The sequence below is a fragment of the Notamacropus eugenii genome, chromosome 3 (genome assembly GCF_028372415.1).
Source record: "Notamacropus eugenii isolate mMacEug1 chromosome 3, mMacEug1.pri_v2, whole genome shotgun sequence".
NCBI classification, from domain to species: Eukaryota; Metazoa; Chordata; class Mammalia; order Diprotodontia; family Macropodidae; genus Notamacropus; species Notamacropus eugenii.
In genome coordinates, this window is record NC_092874.1 from 216,190,171 (window position 1) to 216,212,019 (window position 21,849).

General features: G+C 36.9%; 1 protein-coding gene across 3 annotated transcripts in view; it reads left to right on the top strand.

The window, feature by feature from the left end:
* Nucleotides 1-21,849, top strand: part of TMTC1 (transmembrane O-mannosyltransferase targeting cadherins 1) — a 304,321-nt gene that overhangs the window by 116,185 nt on the left and 166,287 nt on the right. For all 3 annotated transcript variants that reach the window (XM_072654416.1, XM_072654415.1, XM_072654414.1), the window contains exons 6-7: nt 1,538-1,619; nt 4,740-4,843. In XM_072654416.1, coding sequence (XP_072510517.1) covers nt 1,538-1,619; nt 4,740-4,843 — 186 coding nt within the window. The remainder of the gene's footprint in view (nt 1-1,537; nt 1,620-4,739; nt 4,844-21,849) is intronic.

The window sequence follows — 21,849 nt, forward strand, 5'->3', positions numbered from 1 at the left end:
TTGTGAGTGTTTGCTTGTGGGAAGGCCCTGGAAGGCAAGGGTAGAGAAAGGCTTGAGAATGGCGTTGTCCCCTGCAGTGCTAATGTGTATTGACTTCTTGGTTACTATGATGGATTTGGCTTTCTGGTGTTGGGATTTGGCTTTCTGGTGTCTGAATAAATGTTTTTCTTCTGACTTCTATATGAAGATTCTGTTATACTTTGCAATTCAGAACTACACCAGCATATTCATATCTCGGCTATGAATATTGCCTTGGTGATGCAACGGACAATTTTCAGAAAAAATCAAAGCTATCTGTAGTCATATGAAAAAATACTCTAAATCACTATTGATGAGAAAAAGGCAAATTAAAACAACTTTGAGGTACCACCTCACATCTATCAGAAATGACAAATGCTAGCAGGATTGAGTGAAAAATAGGTACACTAATGAACTATTGGTGGAGTAGTAAACTGGATCAATCATTCTGGAGAATAATTTGGAACTATGCCCAAAGAGCTATAAAACCATGCATACCCTACACAGTAATGCCACTACTAAGTTTGTATCCCATAAAGATCAAAGAAAAAGGAAAAGTACTAATATGTACAATAATATTTATAGCAGTTCTTTTTCATGGTGGCAAAGAATTGAAAATTGAGAGAATTCTTATCAAATGGGGAATGGCTGAAATGTTGTGGCATATCATTGTGGTGGAGTGCCATTGTGCTATAAGAAATGATGCGGGCAATGGTTTCAGAAAACCATGGTAAGACCTGTAGGAACTGTTGCAAAGTGAAGTGAATGCTGGGAGAACATGTTTTGCATAGGAACAGCAATGTTCTAATTATGATTAACTATTGAAGACTTGGCTACTTTAAGCAAGATCCAAGACAATTCCAAAGGACTCATGAGGAAAAAATGCTCTTTGAGAGAGAACTGATGATCTCAATAAAAATTAAAGTATAATGTTCTTATTTTCTTTATTTTTCTTGCTTTTTTGAAATATAGCTAAGATGGAAATATATTTTGAATGATTTCACATGTATAACTGATATATTGTTTGCTTTCTCAGTGAGTGGGGGAAGAAGTGAGAGATATGGGTGAAAATTGAGCCCGGTTTAGGGGTATTAAGTTAGGGGCTGCCAATGGTCAATTCCTGGGTTGGTTAGGCTAGGCATTACTTAGGGGGGCCTGAGACCAAGCTACTCTTCTGTACTCATTTTCCTGTCCATCTGTCAGATGGGTGAGTTGCTTTCATCTTGCTGGACTCTCCCTGGGCCTCTCACAGCCTCCCAGTATTCTGGGAGAGGCATGCCCCACTGGTTGCAGAAATAGTTAGGCCATGGACCAAGTAGAAGGGGAAATGCATGGAGAGTCTGCACATCTTGTAAGACATAGTGTACAATAATACAGTAGTGTATTGTACATAGTGTACAATAATACAAGCTAGTCAAACAATCACATGAGCATTGTTAACACTATAGCCACATTCATGATGAAAATAAAGTGAATAGCAATTATCCTAGAAAATAGTTTTTCTTTCCTTTTGTTTCAGGTACCTGACTGCAAATAGCAATCCGAATTTCCTGTGTTTCACAAGGCCATTTTTAAATAGAGCTGCTCTGGTTGTAAGCTATGTAAGTAAAAAGTATTTTTGAGTTACCTAACAGTGAATATTTTCCCATACAGCTTTGTCCAGAGATTGTAGCAATATTTCTCAGCATAATTAGCCACAGAAGGTAGAAAGTAAAAGCAATGTGTGAATGTTTTTATGTTTTAGAGTGAAGGTTAAGAATGTGTATCTTCAGTTAGTATACCAGGATGATTCTTTTCCCCCAAAGTAAAGACTATATTCTTCAAGCAAAGGATCACTTAATTATCCTGAAAAGAATACTATGAAAATTGAAATGCATATGTAGGCAGGTTTGAAAAAAAAAGTCTATGCAGAACTGGAGACAAAAAAATTCAGCAGAGACTATATTTCTACAAGATGCCATAAGACTCAGGAGTGATTTTTCTGGGAGCTTTCAGGTTGTACAATTTATATTACATTATATTATAGTAATTCAACTTAATTTGTTTCATTTATTAAAATCCTTCCCTTCCCATACTACTTTCAGTAAAAACATTTTTCAAGAAGTTTTTCCCTGAGGGGCATCTAAGTGGCACAATGGACAGGACATCACTCCTGGAATCAGGAAAACCAGAGTTCAAATCTAGTCTCAGACACTATTCACATGTGAGCCTGGGCAAGCCATTTAACCCTGATTGCCTTAAAAAAATTTCTTTCCCCTACCAATTATATAGTTTGCATACACTATTAAATGAAATTTTAATCCTTAAGGACAATCTGAAAATCTGCCAACCACCCTAAATTTTCTAATTCACTCTAAAACTCAGTGTCTACATGTTTAGAAAATTTGATGCACCCACCCTGTAACTTCTGAAGTGCTTTTTAATCTTGCTGTAAATTCCTCATTTTATTTTAAAATTTAGATTTGCTTTTGTAAAATACATCTGTGCTATTCGTCTTAAAAATCAGAACAAACTATGCTTGAGAAGACAGAGGCCTTAGAATTTATTCAAGAAAAGTACTCCCATTGACTTTAAGAGTATCACATACTTAAGAAAACAAAAGCCAGAAGATGTAATTGCATGGACCTTCATAAGACAAAATTCATTAGAATGAAATGTTACTCTGACCTGTGTAAAATTCAGGCTAACTACCTTAATATAATTCTAGAACATGGCACTAAAATCTAAAAGACAGAAAGACGGAATATTTTCTTTGTTATAAGAAAAATCATTGTTATTTGGTTTAGGACAATTAAATATTGAAGTCTTTGAGATTCATGAGATAAGAGTTTTGATATAACTATTTTAAAATATTCATAAGTATTTATATTCAATTCAATTGAAGAAAAATTTAGTAAGTATCTACTAACTTCCAGGTTCCATAGAGCTTATGATAAAACAGTGATACTGAGTCATGTATATGTTGTGTTTGGGGGAATTTTTCCCCCTTAGGTCACAGGGCAAGTCTCTTAGAGATGAGTCACCCCAAGTTCAATTGACTCTGTTTATCTGGATCCACTAGAATTATTGCTCATGAGCCCTCATCAATGTATTTAGAAACCACATTATATAATTAATTGGAAGCAATGATAATTTAATGAAATGATGTATGAAAGTTCACAGTAAAGCATATTCCCCATAAATCTGGGATATAGTCTTGCACAAATAATTCATCATTGGGAGGGGGTCCATATGTGTTGAGAACATATATGGCCAGGTTGTATCATGGGGAAGCTTGTGTCTCAGAGTCTATCTGACCGCTAAAGCCTTATAAAACTATTGTGTTGCTCTGACTGTTCACCTTATATAGTCTTCCCTGGGCGATCCTCCATCAAGCAAAGTCTGTCAGATGTTGCTCTTCTAGATAAACACCAGCTGCTGCTGTGCCAGACACAGTCTCTGCTGAATGATATTCCCTTGTATATATCTTTATATCTGTCTTTGGTAGGTGCTGTCAGATTCCCACTGGACACATGCATGTGGAGCTTCTCTTTGCTCTAGCATTTGACTTTAACTGAAATATTTGGCCACAATGCTTTCTATTTTTTATGGAAAATGGATTTTGCCAAACTTTTTTATAGTTCATAAGATTGAGCCTTCTAGAAAAACTGTTGTCTGACCTTTAGTCATAAAAAATCAACAACCCTTCCCTGTGGGCTGGGGAATCCTCCTTACTTATTCTTCACGTAGGGGCGAGGCCTGTCTGTTCCTTTTCAGTGTTTTGGCTAGAAGACTTTTCATCTCTAGCAACACTCTTTTTTTTGGTATGCCAAGGTCATTAGGCCATAGATAATATCTTGACATTTTATCTTTTATTTGGATTGAACTTTTAAGTTATAATCTTGGAACTCTATAGGTGACAATTCTACTTTATGATGAATGTTTCATATACTTACAAATTTTAATCCCTAAAGACTGGACTATCATCTAGTTTTGTCTATTTACTTAGCAAGTGCCAAATAAATCTAGGGTTTGGGAAATCCCTGTCTTTTCAACAACATGTCCCTTTTACTTGCCCATCCAGAGGAGTGGGCCAGAAAAGGCACAAAGACAAAGAAAAGCTCAGGTGGCAGTCATTCTCTCTTCTATCTGCCTAGTTATTAACATAGCCAGAGCTTAAAGGAACTGTGCATTTACTTTTAAATGCACAAATAATTTGACATAAAACAGAATGTGACAAGTGCTATGGAGAGAACCCAGATCAAGTCTTATGAGCTGCAGGGGTGGGAGAAGGAAGTAGCAACTAAGCTGGGCCTTAAATGGAGACTCATTTTATAGACAGAGATGAGGAAGGAGTGTATTCCAAGCAAGACAGTTAGCCTGTGCAAATGTACAAAAATGGGAGAAAGGAGGATGGGATTAGGTATTAGGTGATGGTCCAGATTAGTCAGAATTTTGAATAGTGTGTTATGGGAAGTTATCTGAAATCAGTCTGAAAAAGGTAAGTTGGATCCAGAGGACCTTGAATGCTAAGTTATTCTTTGGTTCTTGTGAGTGAATCTTGTAGTGTGCCCTTCTACTGTTTCCTTACATTTTCAACTGATTTTAAAGATTTGGACATTTAAAGTGCTTTTTGTAAGAACTGCTTATAAAACTTAAAAATATGTATCTATAAATCTTCTTGAAGTACCTTGAAAAAAGTACCAGTTGCCTAATGCAATCAAATTTCTTTCCTCCCAAAGGTGATTGTAACTTTATATTTCCGTATGTGGATAATGGGTGGATCCATGCCATTGTTCTCAGAGCAGGATAATCCAGCTTCATTTTCACCTTACATTCTTACAAGGTACAGTGGAAATAACTAAAGAATCTAAATTTACATATTCCATCTTCTTAAGTTTTGCTTTCAGATTTGTTGAATGATCATTTGCTGTCTTAAATTTAGCCAAATTGTTGATTTTCTCTCCAAACAATGACTCTATTAATTAAAAGGCCAATGAAAAAAGTGCACTTTTTAAAGTAATTGGTGAAATAATAGTATCATTGTCATTGTTATAACAAAACAAATCTGAAATATTAAATTTTAAAAATCTGGTTGAGATTAATGAGTCACTCAGTTAACAAGCATTTGTTAAGTGCTTACTATGTGCTAGAACTATGCTAAGCATTCTGAAGGTAAAGCCTTGGAAATGAAGAGGGAATGCATACCAGTCATAGAAGACAGCCAGTGAAAATGCCAGTCAGAAGGTGGGTTTTCTGGTGCAAGGTATAGTAAAGGATGCCAGGGTAAGTGGAGCATAGAGTATAGGGAAGGAAGTAGAGTGTAAGAAGCCTGGTTGTCACATGCTTTAAAATTCAAACATAGTATTTCATATTTGATGTTGGAAGTAATAGGACTGTGGAGTTTATTGAATAGAGAAGTGACATGGTCAGATGTATGCTTTAGGAAGATCACTTTGACAACTGAATGGAGGATAGGCTGGAATGACAGCATTGTTGTTTGTCCTGTGTTGATATTGGGAAGGTGATGTGATGATTTAGAAGTGCATTGGATTTAAGTGAGTGAGGGCTGTACAAATTCACCAGCCTCACTGTCTCTTTCCAAGTCATCTGGGTCCAGTGATAAGATACAGATCAGGATGACTGGAGGTGGCCCTGGATGCAGTGGGTCTTTCCCAGGTCTAGTTTGACTGAGGCAAGACCCATTCAATGATTAAGGCTAAGTAAGAAATGAGGCAAAGAATAGCCTATTTTGCCTAGTTAAAAAAAAAATCAGTCTGAGAAGGGAAGGCCCTCAGGGATTCTGTCCAAAACAGAAACATTTCCTATTTACTCTCACACTGACAAACAGAGCCCAAACGATGACCACTAAATGGGGCTTGGTCTGGGACCTGTTGTTGGCCAGTCAGTGAGAGCCAGAGTGATTTGGGTTTAAGGCATGGTTCTTAAGAAAGGAATTTAGTGGGTAAACCTCAAGATATATTACAAGATGGAGCGGAGCCAGATTTGTCCTGGCACTGTTGGTGTCACACGTAGCAGAGCAGGAAGAACAGGTAGTAGAGCAAGGAAGAACATGAGCTTGAGAGAGGGAAGTTTATACTAGAAACCTGCCCATAAATAGTGGTGATGCCCACCTCTCTGATGGCAGTCTGAGATACTCTGGTTGATGAGCTCCAATGGCCACATCTGACAAAGCCGACTCCAGGAACACTGATTTTTCTATTATACCTTCCCAGAGGAGGCCATCTATGAATCCTCACTCTGGAGCCAACACATCACTCTGAGGAACCAGAAACCAAAAGGACATTACTTTAAGTACCCTTTGAGAAAAAAGAGTGGCAGATTTCACATTTCCAGCTTTTGAATGGGACAAGGAGGGAAGGAGGGAAGGAGGAAAGAAAGGAAGGAAGGAAGGATGGAAGGAAGAAAGGAAGGAAGGAAGGAAGGAGCTGCATTGTCCAGTTGGAACTGGCCAGTTGGGCCCCAGTGGGTCAGCTCAGACTACTCACAGGTTGTGGTTTGTCCTTCATTCTCAAAGAGGACCATGACATGAGGAAAGTGATGCCATGACTTGTAAGTGAATTGGATTTAAGTGAGGGAGGGTGTGCAAAGTCACTAGCCTCACACACTTCTCCTGAGCTATCTGGGTCCAGTGGCAGGATATAGGTCAGTTTCACTTAGTTGTTATTTGGACCCTGATGACTAGAGTGGGTGTTAATAGTAATTGTTTCTGTTTTGGCCAGAAACCTCGAGGATTTTCCCCTTCCAGATTGTTTTTTTTTTTTTTGATTATGTAAAAGAAGCCATTCTTTGCCTCATTTCCTACCTAGCCTTAATTACTGAATTGGCACTGCTTCAGTCAAATTGAGACATGGGAAAGACATTAACTTATAAGGCAAAGGTCCCAACTGTATCCAGGGCCATCTTTGGTTGTCCTAATCTGTATCTTGCCACTGAACCCAGATGGCTCAGGAGATGATAGTGAGGCTAGTGACTTTTTACAATCCTCCCTCACTTAAATCTAATTCACTTGCAAGTTGTGGCATCATCTTCCTCATGTCATTGGTCCTGTTTGAGAACAAAGGACATTCTGGGGATCCAACTGGCCAGTTCCAGTTGGGCGCTGCAGCTCCTTCCTTCCTTTAAAAAGACTTTAAAAATAAAGTGAGAGAGATTGAGGAAAAACTAAAAAAAACCCCAAGATTATGAAAAGAAAGTCGACCAATTAGGAAAGGAGATCCAGATCTTAAGGAAGAATACAACTCCTTGAAAATCAAAATTGGGCAAGGGGAAGCCAGTAAAGTTATAAAGTATCAAGAAATAATAAAACAAAATATAAAGAATGAAAAAAGTAATAGAGAATGTGAAACATCTCATAAGAAAAACAACTAATCTGGAGAACACATCAAGAAGAAAACATGTAAGAATAATCAGACTGCCTGAAAGCTATGATAAAAAAAATCTTGATACAAGTATTGAAGAAATTGAAAGTATCAAATCCTTAGAACAAAAGTGGAAAGTAGAAATAGAAAAAATCCACTGATCACCACCTAAAAGAGATCCTAAGAGGAAAACTCACAAGAACATTATAGTCAAATTCCAAAACTCCCACCTCAATGATGAAATAGTATGAGCAACAAGAAAGGGGAGGAGAAATTTATAAGGACAGGGGAGATGGAATTAAGTGAGAGTTTTATTTAAAGATGGGAAAGACATGGGGTTTTGTAGGCAATAGGGAAGCAGTCAATGGATTTGGAGTGAAATAATGGTGTATGATTTGCTAGAAAAGATGAAATGGAATGGGATCATTTGTGTGAGTAGAATGGTTTTTCATGTTAGGGAAAAGGGTTATTTCTTCATATTAGACAGGAATGAAGGAGGAAATAGTGTGGTAAGGCACTTGCATGGTGTGAGTTGAGGAGGGGAGAAGAAGGAGATCTCAGCAAACATAACGAGGACACCATGGAGGGATCTGTTAAATGACTTTTTGCTATTTGTGTTCATCAGAGTTGTACTTTGTGCCCACTCTTTTTTTCTTCAATTTTAATATTTTATTTTTCCACAATTACATATAAAGATAATTTGTAACCTTTGTTTTTAATAATTTTGAGTTCCAAATTCTCTCTCATGCTTCTTCCCCTTGCCCCTCAATGAGAGGACAAGCAATTTTGTATAGGTTATACATGCATAGTCGTGTAAAACATATTTTCACATTAGTCATCTTGTCAAAGGAAACAGAAAAAAAACCCAAAAAATAAAGTAGAGAAGCAAATATGGTTTGATCTGCATGCAAGTTACATCTGTTCTTTGTCTGAAGGTGGATAGCATTTTTTATTATAGGTCCTTCAGAATTGTCTTGGATCTTTGTATTGCTGAGAATGGCTAAGTCATTCACAGTTGATCATCATACAGTATTGTTGTTACCTTATAGAGTGTTCTCCTGGTTCTACTCACTTCACTTTGCATCAATTCATGTAAGTCTTTCCAGGTTTTTCTGAAAGCATCCCACTCTACATTTCTTATAGCACATTAATATTCCATCGCTTGTATAGCCATTCCCCAATTTATGGGTAGCCCCTTAATTTCCAAATCTTTGCCACCAACAAAAGAGCTGCTATAAATATTTTTGTACATATGGGTCCTTTTCCTGTTTTCAAATCTCTTTGGGATACAGACCTAGTAATGGTATTACTAGGTCAAGGGGCATATTCACCGTCTTACAGCTTTTTGGGCAGAGTTCCTAATGCTCTCCCGAAAGGCTGGATTAGTTCACAACTTCACCAATAGTGCATTACTACCCCAATTTTCCCACATTACCTCCAACATTTGTTATTTACTTTTTCTGTCAAATTACCAATCCAATAGGTAATGAGATAGTACCTCAGAGTTGTTTTAATGTGCATTTCTCTAATTAGTAGTGACTTAGAACATTTTTTCCTATAACTATAAATAGCTTTGATTTCTTTGTCTAAAAGCTACCTGTTCATATACTTTGACTATGCATCAATTACAGGATGATTTGTGTTGTAAATTTGTATATTATACATTGCATATAGTATTATTGTATATGTATTGTATATTTTTGTAGTGTAAGATAGATTTTCATATTAAATTGAATGTGTATATTATTCCCTCCTTAAGCCAAATCTGATGAGAGTAAGATTCATTCACTGTTTCCCTCTCACCTCCCCCCTCTTCCCCTCCATTGAAAAAGCTTTTTCTTGCCTCTTTTATGTGAGATAATTTATCCTATTCTATTGATGCCTTTCTCCTCCCAATATGTTCTTCTCTTCCTTCTTAATTTTATTTTTTAGATATCATCCTTTCCTTTTCAACTTATCCTATGTCTTCTGCCTATAAATGTATATATGTATATATACATATTTATATCTATCTATAAATAGAGAGATAGATAAAATCCCTCCAAGTATCCTAATACTGAGAAAAGTCTCAAGAGTTATAAATATTATCTTTTCATGTAGGAATGTACAGTTCAACTGTAGTAAGTGTCTTATGATTTTTATTTCCTGTTTACCTTTATGCTTGAATGGCCTCTATTTCATTGAATGATCATTTTTTTTCTCCTGAAGTATTATATACTCAGTTTTGTTGGGTAGATGACTCTTGGTTTTAATCCTAGCTCCTTTAATATCTAGAATATCATATTCCAAGCCCTCTGATCTCTTCATGTAGAAGCTGTTAGATCTTGTTATACTGATTGTGTTTGCACAATACTTTAAATGGTTTCTTTCTGGCTGCTTGCTACATTTTCTCCTTGATCTGGGAGTTCTGGAATTTGGCTGCACTATTCCTAGAAGTTTTCCTTTGGGGATCTCTTTTAGGAGGCAAATGGTGGAGTCTTTCAATATCTGTTTTACCCTCTTGTTCTAGAATATCAGGGCAGTTTTCCTTGGTAAATTCTTCAAAGGTGATGTCTAGGCTCTTTGGTTGATCACGTATTTCAGGTAGTCCAATAATTTTTAAATTGTCTTTCCTGGATCTATTTTCCAGGTCAGTGATTTTTTCAGTGAGATAATTCATATTGTCTTCTGTTTTTTCATTCCTTTGGTTCTGTTTTATAATTTCTTGATTTATCATAAAGTCATTAGCTTCCGTTTGCTGCATTCTAATTTTTAAAGAAGTGTTTTCTTCAGGGACCTTTTGGATGTCCTTATCCATCTGGCCAATTATCTTTTTTAAGTCATTCTTCTCCTCCTTGGCTTTTTGGATCTCTTTTGCCATTCGGGTTAGTTTATTTTTAAGGTATTATTTTCTTCAGCATTTTTGGGTCCCCTCTAGCAAGCAGTTAACTCCTTTTCCATGATGTTCTTGCACTGCTCTCATTTCTCTTCCCAATTTTTCCTCTACTTCTCTTACTTGATTTTCCAAATCCCTTTTGATCTCTTCCATGGTCTGCGACCAATTCATATTTTTCTTGGAGGTTTTGGATATAGGAACTTTGATTTTGTTGTCTTCTTCTGTTTATATATTTTAATCTTCCTTATCATCAAAGTAAGATTCTTTGGTCTGATTCTTTTTCTGGTTTTTGCTCATTTCCCCAGTGATTTACTTGACTTTTGAGATCTTTGTCAAGTCAATTCTCTGCTTCCAGTGGAGGTAAGGGAGTGTACTGTCAGCTGCTCAATCCTCCCATAATCTGTGGGCCTAGAGCTCCAGAAATAACAGCTACCACTGATTCTGCTGCTGTTGTGGCTGCTGAAGGCTCCTCCACCCCCTCCAATGCCCTGGGACTGGGACTGAACCACCCTACTCTCTCACACAGGTCCAACAGGTTTTTTCTACTTACTTTCCAGTATGTCCTCAGCATTTTGGGTTCATGAAGTCTGGAAATTGCCACAGGTGCTAGTGATTCAGTCTTTCTGAGGCCTGGTCAGGTCCTCTCTGTGCTGGCGCAGCTCATGCTATGCTGTGCTCTGCTCCCAGCCTAGTGCAATAGATGCTTCCCATTGACCTTCCAGGCTGTCTTGGGCTGGAGATTTGTTTCACTCCATCATTCTGTGAGTTCTACAGCTCCATAATTTGTTTAGTCATTTTTGTAGGTATTTGTCTGGGTTTTGGGGAGAGCTCTATCAAGTTCCTGCTTTTACTGTCACCTTGGCTACCCCCCCTTTTTAAAAATTCTGCTGAAGCATAATAGATTCTGTTCCAGCTCTTTGCCTTTATTCTGTGTGTGTCTCTCTGCTTCAAGTCTGTCTTGTAGGATTCTGCTTTTTATCCACCGTGCTATTTGCTTCTGTTTTCTAGGTGAGTTTATCTTATTCACAGTTACAGTTATGAGAACCTTGTATTTCCCTCTATCCTGTTTTCATCCTGTTTATCCTTTCCTTTCACCCTGTCCCTCCTCAAAAGTGTTTTGCTTCTGACCACCAACTCCTGTATTCTGCTCTCCTTTTTATTTCTTATCTTCCTCCTCTCCTACTTCATTGTAGGATAAGATAGATTTCTATGCCCAAGTGTGTATGTCTTTCTCTTTTTCACCCAGTTTTGATGACAGCAAAGTTCATGCATTCCTTGCCATTCCCCTCATCTTCCACCCCATTGTGAAAGCTCTTATGTGATTTTTAATGTGAGATAATTTACCTCATTATAACTCTTCCTTCTCCCCTCTCCCAGTGCATTCCTCTCTCACCTTTTAGTTAGTTTTGTGTTTTAGATATTATCCCATCATGATCACCTCTCACCTGTGTCCTCTGTCTTTGTCTTCTAACTGCTGTAATAATAAGGTTCTTGGGAGTTACATTTATTATCTTCCCATATAAGAATGTAAACAGTTTAAATTTATTGAATCCATTATGATTTTTCTTTCTTGTTTCCTTTTTTATGCATTTCTTTCATCTTGTATTTGAAAATACAAATTTCATTTCAGCTCTGGTCTTTTTATAAGAAATTCTTGAAAGTCCTCTATTTCATTAAATGTCAAATTTCCCCGTAAGGATTTATTCTTAATATTGCTGGGTAGATTTTCTTGCTAGTAATCCTAGCTCCTTTGCCCTGTAGAATATTATATTCTAAGCCCTCTGATCCTTTCATGTAAAAGCTGCTAAATCTTGTGTTAGCCTGACTGTAGCTCCAAGATATCTGAATTATTTCTTTCTGGCTACCTGCAGCATTTTTCTCCTTACTTGGGAGCTCTGGAATTTAACTATAATATTCCTGTAAGTTTTCATTTTGAGATCTCTTCAGGCAGTGATCAATGAATTATTTTGATTTTCATTTTACCCTTTGGTTCTAGGATATCTGTGGAACTTTCTTTAGTAATTTTTTTAAAGGTGACGTCCAGGCTCTTTTTAGTTTAATAATTCTTAAATCTCTCCTGGATCTATTTCCAGGAGAGGGCAGTTGTTTTTGCAATGAGATACTTCTCATTTTCTTTTCTTTTTTCATTTTTTTCAACTTTGTTTTATTGTTTCTTGATGTCTCATGGAGTAATTAGCTTCCACTTGCCCAGCTCTAATTTTTGAGGAATTATTTTCTTCAGTGAGCTTTTGTTCCTACTTTTACCATTTGGCAAGTTCTGCTTCTTAAGAACTTTTTTTATTCAGTGATTTTTGTATATCTTTTTCCATTTGGCCAATTCTGCTTTTTAAAGAGTTCTCTTCAGTGGATTTTTGTGCCTCTTCTGCCATTTGTCCTATTCTGTTTTTAGAGGTGTTATTTTTTCTTGTATCACTCTCATTTCTTTTCTTAATTTTTCCTCTAACTCTCATATTTGAATTTTAGCATCCTTTTTGTGCTCTTCCAGGTGTTCTTTTTGGACTGGAGACCAATTTACATTTTTCTTTGATGCTTTTGCATATACCCAGTTTGACATTATTGTCTTCTTCTGATTATGTGTTTTGATTTTTCTGTCTCTATAGTAACTTTCTATGGCCATCTTTTTTTATTGCTTGTTCATTTTTCTAGCCTATTCTTAACTTTTTACTTAAGGTTAAATTTGACCTCTGCTCCTTGGGACACTGTCTGAAGCTTCAGATTTTTTTGTTCTGTTATTTTCAGAGTTAGTTCTGGGGGTGTCTGTAAATTTTTAGTTTTTTCAAAGACATTTGATTTATAGAGAGATATGGTCATTGCTCTTATTCTGTAGTTTGATCTGTGAACAACCACAAGTACTTTTTTCTTCCTTGCAATTGTGAACATAGCCCTATTTCCTTGTGGTCTGGAACCACAGCTCTAGTGTGCTAGTGCTCCTTCTTTCCCCGGGATTATGCACCAGAAGTGAGCATGGGCAATGCAACTAAGTCCTGTACCCAATGTTAGCAAAAGTTCCCTTGTAATCTCCTTATGACCAGCTGCTCAACCCCTTGACCATATCTGGGCTGAGAACTCTGAAAGTTGCTCCCACAGTTTCAGTTGCCCCCAAGACCTGCTGCAGGCTTGCATCAGGGCTAGGGGTCTTGCTGCTGGCTTGGGTCAGGGCTCAGGGTTTCACTGTAGACTTGCTGCACATTGCATGCACTGGACTGTATTACTTTCTTACCCTAGGGAGACAGACCTTTCCTGCAACCTTCTAAATTGTCTTGTGTTGGGATATCGTTTCACCCCGTCCTTTTGTGGGTTGGTTTTTCTGCTCCACAATTTGTTTTGAGGCATTATTTTAAAATTTGTTTAGAGGAGAATTTGGGAGAGGTTTTGTAAGTCCCTTCCTTTGCTTTGCTTCAAATCCCCTGTGCCCACTGTTGACATAGAAGGTGTGTGTTTGTGGGAAATTGTGTCCTAGACCTCCATCTTGACTCCACCTGTCAAACTCATCATTTCTTGCAGCACAGTAATAGTCTTTAACATTTGTGTATCAAAGTTTGTTTAGCCATGCCTTAAAGGATAGGCATTTACTTTGTTACTAGTTGTTTGCTACTACAAAAGTGTTGCTTTTAAATATTTGATTGAGATGTGTGCGTGTGTGTGTGTGTGTGTGTGTCTGTGGCCTTTTATTTTGTCTTTGATCTTTAAATTTATGCCCACCAGGAATCTTTGTGTCAAAGGATATAACCACTAAAGTAGTCACTTTCTTAGCATAATTCCAAATTCTTTTCCAGTATGGTTAGATCAGTTCCTTCCAGTGTAGACTACCCCAATTTAAATCAACTTTGTTGGTTTTCAGGACATGAGGTAAATCCTCAGAGTTTTTTGTCTTCCATTTCCCTTATTATGGTTTAGAGGATTCATTCATATGGTTGTGCTTATAGGATTATTTTGAAGATTAAATAATATAATATTTTTTTTTGAAAACTTTAATGCACTATACAAATGCCAGTCATTACCACTGTTGTTAATATGGTATTGAACACCATATTAGGAGTCAAAGGACATGAGTTAATAACAGGTTTTTCCACTTACTGTCTGTGTGTCTATGGGCAAGTCATGTAACCTCTTTGAGATTTTATTTCTGTATATAACAGGCATAGCAACTGATTACACAGATCTTGGGTAGATTCTTATTGAATAAGAACAGTTTTGGAAAGAGATGTGCCAGTTCCAAAAAGCTCATTAGAACAAAGATAGTGAATGTAGAAGGTATAAAGGTACAAAAATGGTATGGTTTAGTGTAGTGCATCCTGCTGGGGACGTACTTTTCCCTCTTTGGAGCACCTGTTGCATTCAAAAGAAGAGGATGGACTAGATTATCTTTAATATTTCTTTCCTCTCAAAATCCTATGATGTTGCTAGTGAACTAATTACCTTCCTCCCCTAAAACAAAACAAACAAGAAATAAAACAAAATAAGCTCTTTCCATTTTCTGTTTTGTCTGACTCATTGTTGTTTCTTAAACTAAAAAGTATCTTTAACATGTCTTTTATATGTAAGCACCAAACTGTGTCAAGAATTCCTTTGAAATGTCTTTCATTTGTTCCTCTTGCTATTTTCTAGGTTCTTACTAGCTTATATTTTCCCCCTTCTTTCCAAAGAAGATTAGTCTTCCTGAAATGGTAATGTAATTACCTTTCTTCCTTATTAAATCTGAGGACCTTGGGCTAAACTGATATAGTAATTCCATAGAGTAGATGCAACATTCACCCAACTCCCTGTAACCTCTTGGTGTTTATTGGTCTAGCAGTTTAAGATCCAGCTCAAGTGGAACAGTTATTAAGTAAATTAAAGAGAATGTTGTGTTTGAGTATATTGGGGATAGTAATAGATTGCTGATATGTAAACATGAAGGAAAATCATGCAATTATGGATCTTTAGAGGCAATTCTATACTGAGTATGTGGGGAGGGGATTCTAGGGTAGGCCAGAGGATGGTCACCCCCTATTTTCCATACCCTCTTGCTTATACAGTTGGTAGAAAAGTTAACTCAGGTTTAGTTAGTCCTGCGAAAACTTAAAGGTTAATTATAATTTTTTTTTACTTTAAAAAAATTTATTTATTTACTTTTAGTTTACAGCATTCAGTTCTACAAGCTTTGGAATTCCAAATTTTCTTCCCCTCACTTCCCTCCATCTCCTTCCTCCACAAGACAGTGTGCAAGAAGATAATAATGTTAATGGAGAGATAATGATTGCAAAATAACAGAGGAACAATGTACTCATAATATTATAGAAGTCAGTGTCTATGAAGAAAAGATAAACAGTCTATGAAGTGGGACCAATGTGTTAGAGACAGAGCAACAATTTAATTCAGTTAAATTATTTTCTTCAGCCATTTTTATTTATTAGCTTAAAGAGTATTGATCTTCAAAGAAAAAAATTAATTCTAGATTCTTGTATTTGAAAGTCAAATTTTCTATTCAGTTCTGGTCTTTTCATCAAGAATGCTTGAAAGTCCTCTATTTCATGGAATGACCACTTTTTCCCCTGAAGTTTTGTACTCAGTTTTGCTGGGTAGGTGATTCTTGGTTTTAATCCTAGCTCCTTTGACCTCTGGAATATCATATTCCAAGCCCTCTCATCCTTTAATGTAGAAGCTGCTAGATCTTATGTTATACTGATTGTGTTTACACAATACTTGAATTGTTTCTTTCTGGGTGCTTGTAATATTTTTTCCTTCACCTGGAAACTCTGGAATTAGGCTATCATATTCCTAGGAGATTTTCTTTTGGGTTCTCTTTTGAGAGGTGATCGATGGATTCTTTCAATTTCTATTTTCCCCTCTGGTTCTAGGATATCAGGACAGTTTTACTTGATAGTGTCTTGAAAGATGTTGTCTGGGCTCTTTTTTTTGATCATGCCTTTTAGGTAGTCCAGTAATTTTTAAATTGCCTCTCCTGAATCTATTTTCCAGGTCAGTGGTTTTTCCAGTGAGATAGTTCACATTATCTTCTATTTTTTCATCATTTTGGTTTTGTTTTATAATTTCTTGATTTTTCATAAAGTCATTAGCTTCCATTTGCTATATTCTAATTTTTAAGGAATTATTTTCTTCAGTGAGCCTTTGGACCTCCTCTTCCATTTGGCCAATTCTGCTTTTTAAGGTATTCTCTTCATTAGCTTTTTGGACCTTTTTTGCCATTTGGGTTATTCTATTTTTTAAAGCATTATTTTATTTAGTACTTTTTTGGATCTCCTTTAGCAAGCTGTTGACTTGTTTTTCATGATTTTCTTGCATCACTCTCATTTCTCTTCCCTTTTTCCTCTACTTCTCTTACTTGATTTTTAGAATTCTTTTTGAGCTCTTCCATATCCAAGACCAATTCACATTTTTCTTGGAGTCTTTTAATGTAGACTTTTGACACTGTTGTCTTCTGGCTGTATGTTTTGTTCTTCTTTGTCACCAAATAAGATTCTATAGTCTGAGGTTATTTTCTGTTATTTGCTCATTTTCTCAGTCAAATACTTGTCTTTCTTACTCTTTATTAAGGTAGGACTCTACTTCCAGCGTATAAGGTGTCCTGTCCCATGCTTCATGGATTTTGTGCAGCTGTTTTCAGAGATGCTTCTAGGTGCCTGCAAATTTTCAGTACTTCCAAGGTGGAACGACCAAAGGAGAAGTGTTTACTTCTTTCTTGGCCTATGCTATGGTCTGTCAGTGACCACAAGCACTCTTTTCTGCCTTGGAACTGTGAGCACTTTCCACTACAGCCACAGTCTGTGCCACACCAATGCTCCTCCTCCCCCGAGGACCACCACCTAGGACTGTGACCCAGATCCAAGCACAGGCAAATCAAGAGAATCCTGCCTCGGTGCCAGAAACAAGATCCCTGCAATGCCCCTCTGATCAACTGCTTAATCCCCACACTGTCTATGGACCATGCTGTGGCTACACAGCTACACCTCTGCCACCCCAGGTCTGGAGTCAGACTATGCTTCTTTCTCATACAGGTCCTATAGAGTTTTCCCACTGACCTTCTGTACTGTCTTCAGTGTTTGTGGGCCAAAAAGTCTGGAAACTACCACAGCTGCCAGTGATTCAGTCCCCTGAGGCCTACTCTGTACTTGTCTATGCCAGTGCAGCGCACACTGAATTGTGCTCAACTTTTAGTCTGGTATGATAGACCCTTCCTGTCAACCTCCCAGGCTGTCTTGGGCTAGAGATTTGTTTCACTCCATCATTTTGTGACTTCTGCAGCTCTAGAATTTGTTAGAGTAATTTTGACAGGACAGGTTTGGGAGAGATGTCAGGTAAGTCCTTGCTTTTACTCCACCATCTTGGCTTCATCCCCCAAGGTTTATTTTATCTTTTTCAGGCTAAGGGTCTGTTTCTATTTACACAATCCCAGAGATCCATCTCTTTGAACTCTAAGGCAACCTTTTCTAGGGAGATGTTTCCTCCAAATTCAAAATTTACCTCCTCTATGCAATAATACGGTAGCACATGGCAAATAAATGCTCAGTAAATGTTTGCTTTTCAATTGTTCAGATAGCATAGTATATAAAATATATTTAAAAGATTTTTACAAATCATTGCCAGAAAGTTATAATTGCCCTTCCACTCATGCACACATTGCAATAACTTGTTTTATTTTATTTTATTTTTCAATTGTGGTAAGAGAATTTCTGGATTAATTTTCTCAGTGCCATTTACATAAAATGAGCTCTTAATGTAATTGGCTAGAGACTGCAAAATCAACCTTGAGAGATCAGTAATAGATCTAGAGCAGTTTCCTGTTTTACCTGATATAGATCTCCCTTTTCTGCCATCTGTTCTTGGACATGTAAATCATTAGTTTTCCTCTTTAAAAGTCCATTGTACCTGAGATAAAAATTATTTGAGTCATTATAGATTAGTTATTACTGTCAATCACTGAATAATTGAGGCACAGATAAGTAACTGAAGTATTATTACAATGCTACACTAAAAATTTATCTGTCAGTGAGTCCAAAGTTTCCATTTCAGCAACCTTATATTAAATGTGAATATATAAATAATGAGTACAACAGAATTTTACAGAAAGCTGGACAGGTAACTGAAGGGGAAGATAAGAATATCTGCCACAAGATGGTCATCTCATCAAACATGGAATTGAAGTTTATGTTCTAAGCTTTATTTTTGTAGACTTCAACAGAACTCATTGCTGCAAGCAGTGTTGGGAAGCTCAAGACAGAAACTGGGACATAGTTTTTTCTGAGCATAATGGAGGCAAGAAGACTAAGCCAGAAATTCTCTTGTCATATATCCATCCTTTTTATGTAATCACAATCTATATGTTCGAACTTACAACTGATGCTTGGGACTCACTGACCCTTTTGTGTATGATCAGTGTAGCCTGTGTTCTGAGCATAATAAACTGCTCCATTTCTCTTTCTTCTTGACTGTATGATTGTCAGTAGTACCTAAGCAAGGTATTTCTGGATGATTTTTGTCATGCAAATAACAAAGATTTATTTTTCCCTCTCCCACCTTCACCTTTTCCCAGTTATTGATAAAAAGGACAATGAAAAGAAAAACCAAACTCTAGTAAAAAACATGCCTGATTAAGCAAAAGAAATTTTTGAATTGGCCTTATCCAAATATGTATGTTGTATTCTTCATCTTAAATCTATCGCTTCTCTGTCAGAAAGTGGACAGAATGCTTCCCCATCATTCTATGGAATTGTGGATTTTCATGGCATTGATTAGAATGCCTAAGTCTTGATGAGGGAGGAGCCAAGATGGAAGAGTAGAAGCAGAGACTTGCTAGAGCTCTCTGCCCAAGATCATCCAAATACCTGTAAAAAATGATTGTAAGCAAATTCTGGAGTTGCAGAACTTGAAGAATGATGGAGTGAGGCAAATCTCCAGCCTAAGACAGCCTGAAAGGTAGACAGGAAGCATCTATCAATCCATGCTGGGAGCAGAGCACAATCAAGCATGGGCAGGTTGGGGGACTGGATTTCTGGCACGTGTGGCAGTTTCTAGATAACCCCAAAAGACTAACAAATGAGAATGGAAAAAATATGTGGGACCTGTGTGAGAGAGTAGAGTGATACAACTCTAACCCTAGGGCAGCAGAGGGGGTGGAGGAGCCTATGGGAACTACAGCAGAGGCAGCTACAGCTTCTGTTTCTCAAGTTCTAGGCCCACAGATTATGGGGGAATAAAGCAGCTGACAGTACACCCCTACCCCACTGGAAACAGGGAACTACCTTGACAAAGAGCTCAAAAGTCAAGTAAATGGCTGGGGAAATGAGCAAAAAGCAGAAAAAGAATCAGAATACTGAGTTTTACTTTGGTGACAAAGAAGACCAAAATATACAAACAGAAGAATACAACAAAGTCAAAGCTCTTGCATCCAAAGCCTACCAGAAAAATATGAATTGGTTTCTGGCCATGTAAGAGCTCAAAAAGGATTTTGAAAATCAAGTAAGAGAAGCAGAGCAAAAACTGGGAAGAGAAATGAGAATGATACAAGAAAAACAAGTCAACTGCTTGCTAAAGGGGAACCGAAAATGCTAAAGAAAATAACACCTTAAAAATAGACTAACCCAAATGTTAAAAGAAGTTCAGAAAGCTAATGAGGAGAAGAATAACTTTAAAAGCAGAATTGGCCAGATGAAAAAGGACATCCAAAAGCTCACTAAAAAAAATAATTCTTTAAAGAATAGAAAGGAGCAGATGGAAGTTAATGACTTTATGAAAAATGAAGAAATTATAAAACAAAATCAAAGGAATGAAAAATAGCAGACAATGTGAAATATATCATTGGAAAAACAATTGACCTAGAAAATAGATCTAGGGGAGACAATTTAAAAAATTATTAGTCTACCTGAAGGCCATGATCAAAAAAAGAACCTAGATATCATCTTCCAAAAAATTGTCAAGGAAAATTGCCCTGATATTCTAGAATCAAACAGTAAAATAGATATTGAAAGACTCCATCAATTGCCTCCTGAAAGAGATCACAAAAGGAAAATTCCTAAGAATATTGTAGCTAAATTCCAGAACTTCCAGGTCAAGAAGAAAATATTGCAAGCAGCCAGAAAGAAACAATTCAAGTATTGTGGAAACACAATCAGGATAATACAAGATCTAGCAGTTTAAACATTAAGGAATGAGAGGGCTTGGGATATGATATTCCAGAAGTCAAAGGAGCTAGGATTAAAGCCAAGAATTACCTACTCAGCAAAATTGAGTATAATACTTCAGGGGAAAAAAGATCATTCCATGAAATAGAGGGCTTTCAAGCGTTCTTGATGAAAAGACCAGAGCTGAATAGACAATTTGGCTTTCAAACACAAGAATCAAGATAAGCATGAAAAGGTAAATAGGAAAGAGAAATCATAAGACACTTATCAAAGTTGAACTGTTTATATTCCTACATGGAAAGAAAATATTTATAATTCTTGAGACTTTTCTCAGTATTAGGGTAGTTGGAGAGATTATATACACATAGACAGTGTACACAGGGTGAGTTGAATAGGAAGGGATGATATCTAGAAAATAAAATTAAGGAGGGAGAGAGAGGAATGTATTGGGAAAAGGAGAAAGGGACAAATAGAATGGGGTAAATTATATCACATAATTTAACAGGCAAGAAAAAGCTTTTTCAATGGAGGGGAAGAGAGGAGAGGAGATAGGTAAAGAACGAACTTTACTCTCATCAGATCTGGCTTAAAGAGGGAGTAACGTGTACACTTAATTTGCTATGAGCATCTATCTTACACTACAGGAAAGTAGCGGGGAGAGAATAAATGGGGGTTTAGGGAGATGATACAAGGGAGGGCAAATGGGAGGAGTGGGAAATTAGAAGTAAGTAAAATGGGGGACAGGATAGGATAGAGGGAAATATAATTAATCTTTCACATCATGATTGTTATAGAAATGTTTTGTATGATGACACATATATAACCTATATTGAATTGCATGCCTTCTCAGTGGGGATGGGTGGGAAGGGAGCAAGGGAAAGAAGTTGGAACTCAAAATTTTAAAAGTGAATGTTCAATATTGTTTTTACATGCAACTGGGAAATAAAACATACAGGCAATGGGGTATAGAAATCTATCCAGCCCTACAAGAAATGGAGGGGAAGAGGATGAGAGAAGGGAGAGGTATGATAAAAGGGAGAGCATATTGGGGGAAGGGGTAATTGGAATGCAAGATCTCTTGCGGTGCGTGGAGGGGAGAGATGGGGAGAAAATATGGAACTCAAAATCTTGTGAAAATTAATGTTGAAAACTAAAAATAAATCAAATTGAAAAAAAAAAACCAATGCTCACCTCCCTCCCTTCTTTCCCTCTACAATAGTAGGCTTTTGTGCCTTTTCATGGGATGTAATTTACCCATCTGCCTCCTCCTTTTCTTGTCTCCCATTACAATTCCTTTTCACTAATTAATTATATTTTTATCATCACATCAAAGTCAACTTATATCCATGCTCTCTTTCTATGTATACCCCTTTAAAATGTAATAGCAGTATAGTTGTCAAGAGTTATAAGTGCCATCTTCTCTTGTAGGGATGTAAACAATTTGTTATTGTTA